General features: G+C 39.0%; 1 protein-coding gene across 1 annotated transcript; it reads right to left on the bottom strand.

Moving 5' to 3' along the window:
* Nucleotides 1–1,737: 1,737 nt before the first annotated feature.
* On the bottom strand, nt 1,738–5,859 carry LOC307042659 (homeobox protein Hox-D9b-like). Its single transcript, XM_079686648.1, has 2 exons — nt 5,080–5,859; nt 1,738–2,540 (listed from the first exon to the last, which is right to left on the bottom strand). The coding sequence occupies exons 1-2, from the start codon at nt 5,750–5,752 to the stop codon at nt 2,296–2,298; spliced, it is 918 nt and encodes a 305-aa protein (XP_079542774.1). The 5' UTR covers nt 5,753–5,859; the 3' UTR covers nt 1,738–2,295.
* Between the last annotated feature and the right edge of the window lie 1,941 nt (nt 5,860–7,800).

The following is a 7,800-nucleotide window of genomic DNA, read 5'->3' as shown; positions in this document are numbered from 1 at the left end:
AGTGAGTGAGTGTGTGTGTGTGTGTGTGTGTGTGTGTGTGTGTGTGTGTGTGTGTGTGTGTGTGTGTGTGTGTGTGTCTGTATGTGTGTGTGTAAGTGTGAGGGTATTGTATTTGGAAAGGCAGCTGCAAGACATTCTCCTCTGTCTGCAGGAATGGTGTGTGTGTGTGTGTGTGTGTGTGTGTGTGTGTGTGTGTGTGTGTGTGTGTGTGTGTGTGTGTGTGTGTGTGTGTGTGTGTGTGTGTGTGTCTGAGAGAGGGAGCATGATTGGCATTGTATTCACATCAACAACAGATATACAATACAGCTACGACAGCAATAACAACAAATATTTCTATACATGCACAGTTTATAAAAGAAGAAAAAAATCTTAAACTTTTTTTAAGGAACAAAATGTTAAAATCAGGGGGGGCGGGGGACGGTTGTAACACAGAGAAATGATCATTAAAAACCCCATTGGACACACCTGAGATGTGTATTACATAAGCATTGAAGTCTTTTTTAAATCAATAGACCGTTACATAGTTAGCCTGTTTGTTTTGTATCATTAAAATGCTGCAAACGATATACTTTTGTCTTCAAGTATAACAAGTATGATAAACCGAAGCTTATGGAAAGTTATTCAGATGTTTTTCATGCATTTCCCTTTAAATATCCAGCAACACAAAGCCTCAATGCACTATTGCAGGAAACTTCTTTAAGTAAAGGATTGAGGTTTGAGTTAAAATAAGTCATTTGTTACATATCTTTGTTAAAATAAGTCAACATTGGCTTTTGGTTTCACGTAACTCCATTAACTCCACGGGTTACACACAATAGATTTTGTGGATTTTATGCAAATTATAGTGTATTTATGACTTCTCTTGGGTATGAAAGAACAACCAAAGATTGCAAACAGCCTGTACGAGCTGAATGCAATAACATCTTTAAAGGTTTGGATAGAAAAAAGCAGATCGTTTGTAACGAACCTCATGATTTACACTCCTAATATTATGCAGGTGAATGCCCTCGAAGGTGTTAAGAGGTCATTTAAATGCGTTATAGGATCTAAAACCAATCGAGCATCAGGAGTGCAAACTCAGATATCTAGAAAGGACATTTAAATCTACATTCATTTATTTGTTTTAGTGTTTTTATTTGTTCTACTTAAGCAGCGGTGTAGTATTTGTACTTGTACTTAAGTAAAGGATTTGAGTACTTCGTGTACCTCAAAAAGCAACATTCACTTTTCACCACTCCCCTTTAGTTTTTTCACTTTTCTTCTGACACACATTTGATTTGTTGATTTCACAGTAAATGATTTCACATATAGGTTCATGTGGTTTTTAGTTAATTGATATGAAAAAATTCACAATTTTGTAAGGATTATATCTCTATCAGCAATTAGACTGAATAACAACAGCACGTCTGGACACAGTGCATGTGTGCTTTGAGTGTTAAATCAAACTGGATCATGCAAAGTAAATATAGTATTTTGAACCAAGAAAATTTTAAAACTAAATCCTACAAATGGATCAATTAAATGCATTAATTCTCATAGTTCTGTTTGCATTATTAACCACATAAACAGACCTCTTATACTCTGAATATATCTCACCCTCTGTATTGTTTTTGGCTAATATTATTATAATTAAGTATCTATTATTACATATGATTAATAAGTATTAGGCTTCTATTTGTTAAGGGCTTCTTTCCCAAAAGTACGCCCCCCCCCCCCCCCCCTAATGCCACATAAAGACTCTATTTGTGTCCTTAGCAGACGCGGTGCAGCCCCGTCGGGCACAATGGAAGCAGTTTTATATGAGGACAATAGTTTAAGCATTAAATCATAAAAAATGCAATTTGCATTTTTGCCAGAAAGCACAGACAATTTATGTGAAGTCAAGTAGTTTCAGTTCTGGAAATGTGAGATATACAGCTTTATCAAAAACAGATGTGTTCTCCAAAAGAGCGAAGTCATTGATATCATCTAATGTGTTGTTTTTAAGTTCAGATTTATGGATGTTTTTGTAAATGGTAGCGTTATTTACAAGTACCCCGGGTTAAAGGTAAGCTGTCACATGCAGATGGAAGACTTTAAGTTCTTCAATTCCAACAAGAAAAGACCAGAAGACGTTGCAAAAGGAATATTTTTTTAAACAAAAGTGTTACAACACATCCTGGTCTCCCCTCTGCAGTCTTTTCCACCTCGGCCATGTTAGTTTTATAGCTCCCGCTACAGATCGTCATCTTGGAGTTCTGCGTCTCTTTTCGTCATCATCATCTCTCCTGGACAAAAAACATCCCAAAAACGGGATCACTCGTTCGGACCCCTCCTCTCCCGGATCATCAGCTTCTTCATCTTCATCCTCCTGTTCTGGAACCAGATCTTCACCTGCCTCTCGGTCAGGTTCAGCAGCGCGGCCACCTCCAGCCGCCGGTCCCGGGTCAGGTACATGTTGTACAGGAACTCCTTCTCCAGCTCCAGGGTCTGGTACTTGCTGTACGGACACCTCTTCTTCCGGGTGGACTTGGCGTAGATCCAGCTAGCAGCAGGATTATCTGCAGGAGAAGAAGAAGATAAATGGGGGGGGGGAGGTGGTGAGTTTTAATGTAGCTTTCATCCAAAGAGAGTTATAATTAGTGCAATAAAGCATGAGGATACAGACTCAGAACAGCAAGAAACATGCAGAGCTTCACTTTAGATGAGCCATGTAGGTGCTGCAGCATTAGTTTCAAATGAGCTAAAACCTTTTAAGTACTACTTTACAAAAAAGGTTTAATGGCCAAGATGCTGAGGCAAGCTGGTTTTCAGTCGGCAACAGAACATGTGTTTAAAAAAACGAAACGTATTATGTATTTATTTCGACAAGGACCATGCATACAATACATTCATCTCAGAGAAGAGAAGAATTACACCTGATTATAATAGCTCATTTCCACCTGCAGTCTGTGTGTGTGTGTGTGTGTGTGTGTGTGTGTGTGTGTGTGTGTGTGTGTGTGTGTGTGTGTGTGTGTGTGTGTGTGTGTGTGTGTGTGTGTGTGTGTGTGTGTGTGTGTGTGTGTGTGTGTGTGTGTGTGTGTGTGTGTGTGTGTGTGCTTGAGTGTGAGGTTGTGTTTTTTGGAAATGCTGCTTTCTCTAGAATGCAGTCTTCACGTGTTTGTGTGTGTGTGTATAGGTGTGTGTTGGTGGCTGTTTGTATGTGTAGATGTGTGTGTGTGTGTGTGTGTGTGTGTGTGTGTGTGTGTCTGTGTGTGTGTGTGTGTGTGTGTGTGTGTGTGTGTGTGTGTGTGTGTGTGTGTGTGTGTGTGTGTGTGTGTGTGTGTGTGTCATTGACTGTGTGTCTATGTAGATGTGTGTGTGTGTTGGTAGTGTATTTCAGTTTGTGAGTTTATAGAGTGACATCATGATTCGCATTAAACAACAGATATACTGTACACAGCAGCAGCAACAACAATGACAACAAAAACACACAGCACTCACACACACACACACACACACACACACACACACACACACACACACACACACACACACACACACACACACACACACGCACATACAATGCCATTAATTTACCATTAAATGTTTTTCTTAAAAAAACAGTGACGCTAATTCTGTTGTCAAGTCCAAAATGCTCAAATTGCGTGTGTGTGTGTGTGTCTGTGTGTCTGTGTGTCTGTGTGTGTGTGTGTGTGTGTGTGTGTGTGTGTGTGTGTGTGTGTGTGTGTGTGTGTGTGTGTGTGTGTGTGTGTGTGTGTGTGTGTGTGTGTGTGTGTGTGTGTGTGTGTGTGTGTGTGTGTGTGTAAATAAAGACAGTGTTAATCCATCACATTCTTTATTTTTCCATATTGCTCCTATTAGCAAAACCCTTGTATGAGCACTACGGCTGTTTATGTCCTCTCATTTCACCCTTTCCTCAATAATTTACCATAAAGTGAAGTTATGTAAAAAACACGTTGCAGATAGGTAGACCTAAGATATAGACATGTTTTTGGGAGGACACCAAGTTATAACAAATACAGAGGAAAGTCTAAATCTGTGTGTGAGTGCAGGCGGTGTGTTGGTGAAAAGCCAGACTCAATTTTAGAATTATTAAACTGCAGTCTGGAAGATCTGAAAGTGCCTGATCTGAAATGCTTTATCGGCCACTTTAAAATAAAAAGAAACAGCCAAAAAGAGTGCAGTGTGATAACTCAACAGACAGCAGCTTTGGGTTGTTACACACACTCGTTCTGCAGAGAGGACATCTTTGTTTCTCTATCATTTATTTTTAAGGAACTGCCTTCAGGCTGGCACAGGTGTAGGCCCATGTTTAAGAATAAGTAGAATTGTGGCTATTTAAAATAATGGAAATCTAACAGAAATGTATAGGATTTAATGGCCTCTTTACTAAATACAATTGAATTTAGAAACACTTTGAACACATTTAACATATGGCTTAAATGTTCTATGTAATGCCAGGGTGGGAAAAATAATTGAAAATAATAGCAAAGCCAGTATAATGTATTTGTATTATTATTATTATTATTATGACTATTTATGGCATTTGTTTGATTATTATAAGACCTGTCTGTCCTTTTTGTTTATTGTAATTCAAGCTTTTTAAAATATTATAATTATTTTAAAGGTTATTTAATGCTTTTTGAGGCATGCTACATTATGATTCTATACACTAAATTGCCAAGGTCGTTTCTACAGAGACTGTTTTGTTTAAATACGCTTTAAGCCTTCCTGTAATGCAAGATAAATAACTTATTTACGCCAATTTTCTGCACACATCGGAGCAGAAAACGCAGTGACAAGTAGTTAAATAACAGCTATAGCACCTTAATTATTTTAATGGACAATAAAATTTAACATTTCCCAGTTTACAAGACATTTATAGGCCTATAAAAGTCACACACACTTACTAGCTTACTTAGGCCACATTCTCCCTCTGTGTCACACACTGAGACACACACACACACACACACACACACACACACACACACACACACACACACACACACACACACACACACACACACACACGCACACACCTGTGTATTGACACCTCTAAAACGCTATAATAAACATTCCTGAGTTTGGTATATTTACCCGGGTCTATCATAGGATTTTTTTTCTTCTCCTCGTTCTCTTTCTTGGGCTCCGTCTTCTTACCGAGCTCCTCCACGGTGCCAAGCCGCTCTAGGATCACATCAGCCGGGCTGTTGAAGCTGGATTCCTCGGGGCTGTCGGACGGAGGTGAACTCTCGGGTTTAACCGCCGCATACGTCGGTGTTGGATCGGAGAGGTCACCCTGAGCGGGGACACAACCGGAAAACCCATCAGATGCATGGGACAAAGGGGTCTCCAAAGCCGGGGTCGAACCCTCCCAACAGCGGACGAATCTGCTCTCTGAAGCCGCCGATGAGGCGAGGTGCTCGGCGTGATTCTGCTGCGTCCACGGGTGGTGGTGATGGTGGTGGTGGTGGCTCAGGAGGTGTGGATGTGGATGAAAAAGGCCCGGATTGGACTGCAGCTGCGGGGAAGAAGGGGCAGAGGAAGTGGAGGTGTTGGCCCAGGGAGAAAAGCCATTTAAGCCCGTCTGTTTGTTGGAAAAATGTGAAAAATCCGGGATGGGGGTCCCCTCCTCCTCCTCCTCCGCTCCTCTCCGGGCTGGCTTTCCGCAGCCGGCCGAAGAACCCTGCAAGCCTCCCGGGATGAAATGCGCACCGTACGGCTCCTCAGTCTGGAGCCCCATCATAGAATAATAATTCGTTAGCGACATGTTTATTTTATTATTTCAATAAAAAGACACTTAAGTGCGACTGTAAAACGTTAGATGGGGCTGGTATAGTGGGCTTACATCCTCCCCTAAAATGGTAGTATTTTTTTTTTCCTGCCCTTACCTTCTCCTCGGCTGCTTATTGGTTATTCCACTGATCACATGGTTGGACTGTATTTACCCAGTATAGGAAATAAATCTCATCTTTCTTTTGTGCTCAGAAATGTGATCGTAGCCTCCAGCATGCTGCCAGATGGCCTGACTGTAGCGCTATGGCTTTATAAAACTCTGTTCCTGAAACACCGTTTTACAAGCAGAATAAAAAAGTAACAGGGAGTCGTTTACGAGCGAGTGTGTGTGTGTGTGTGTGTGTGTGTGTGTGTGTGTGTGTGTGTGTGTGTGTGTGTGTGTGTGTGTGTGTGTGTGTGTGTGTGTGTGTGTGTGTGTGTGTGTGTGTGTGTGTGTGTGTGTCTTTGTGTGTGTTCAGTATAACAGGGGCCTAGTCTCTATAGCTTCTTGTGCCAAACCACTTTGATAATGAAGGCTTTGTGTTTTTATAATTGATGATAAAACTCCTAAATGTCGTTTTAAAGTGTAACGGGATTTAGATTCACAGAAGAGGGATGGACTTCCTTTGATTTCTTTGGTCTTGATCTGACTTTATACGCATGTTTGTGTCTTTTTTGACAGAATTGAGGGAAAACTCGCCATCGAAATTCATGGATGGCGATTTAACGTGAGTTTCTTTTTGCATTTACTAATCAAAAATAACAGTATCTTTTTTATATGCATTTGTGTCAGTGCACTTGTTTCCTTGCGTACTCAACGACGTAACCTTCTTAATTATTCATTGACTATTTTGCCCACTGTTGTAAAATGCATATTTAAAAAAAAGTATTTTATTTCTTTTGGATGTAATTTGGTTGACAACCTTTTTTGTACCGTGAAAACCATTCATCTCCAACTTTTGTGAGTTTTAATTTTGACTAAAAACTAGGTGACTTAAGTTAAATAACCCAATAGATTACCTGATAAAATGCATGTTTTGCACCTTGTGATTCAATGGATTCAAAGTCTTAATTTGTCAATTGTAAAACAGTTACAGCTAATCTGTGCAATACTTATTTTGCAGGTTCCTCCAACAATGCGATATGTGTAAAATAGAATGAACAAAAAATAGAATACACATCAGAACAATATATACATATAACTTTAATATCATACATATTTAGAAGCTCTGAAATACTGAAAGCTATGCACTAAAAATCCATATTTGGCCTTGTGCCAGGTGAGTTTAATGACTTTGCTCATTCACCGTTTCTGTGCCCATGTTTGAGTGTGACAGTGAGATCCTATTGGCTGCAGCAGATAATGGGGGCGGGGCTTAGATTCACGTTCTAACATAGACCTTGATCGCTGTCTGCACGTGGAGCGCCACCTGCTGTCCGGATGAGTCAAAACAAAACTTTATTGATTTTATTTTGTTGTTTATTTTTGGTTATGAATGCTATCAACATGCCAAGGATTGCAAAGAATATTAATAACGTGTCGGTCTATATTTGGCACATTTAATATGTTAAATAATGTCCTTAAATTAAAAAAAATGTTTTGTAACAGCAGTATGTTAACAGACGTGAATTAAAATTACAAATAAATACAAAATGAACAGTAAATACAGTATATTCATATGAGTAAAACATACATGAATAAGCATTTGGAGTACACAATATAAAATAAACAACATCAAACTGTTATAATAGACCAATAAGACCACATATACAAATGTAAAATACAAATGTATAATACAATGATTACATATACATGAATAATATTTAACATGAAATATAAAAAGAAACTATACGATCAATGTTTTTACATTATTTATTTTATTTAGAAAAAGCAAAAAAAACATATCTCAGCAATAATATGAAAAACTTAAATATATATGTTTAAATGTGTCTGTGTTGTTAAAAAAAAAAGAGAGAGGCTCTTAAGGTCCATTTTATTGTGGGTCATTAGGTTGAATGCCTTTTAGTTCCAAACAGAAACAC

Source organism: Notothenia rossii (assembly GCF_949606895.1).
Source record: "Notothenia rossii genome assembly, chromosome: 6".
Taxonomy (NCBI): domain Eukaryota; kingdom Metazoa; phylum Chordata; class Actinopteri; order Perciformes; family Nototheniidae; genus Notothenia; species Notothenia rossii.
The sequence above is the reverse complement of the archived record's forward strand: the minus strand, read 5'-3'. Positions and strand labels throughout refer to the sequence as shown.

Excerpts from the sequence above, each read along its gene's own strand:
- LOC307042659 (XM_079686648.1), bottom strand. The coding sequence starts at position 5,752 with ATGTCGCTAACGAATTATTATTCTATGATGGGGCTCCAGACTGAGGAG. Across the intron at positions 2,541-5,079 it reads AAATCCTATGATAGACCCGG|ATAATCCTGCTGCTAGCTGG; the intron begins GTAAATATACCA and ends CTTCTCCTGCAG.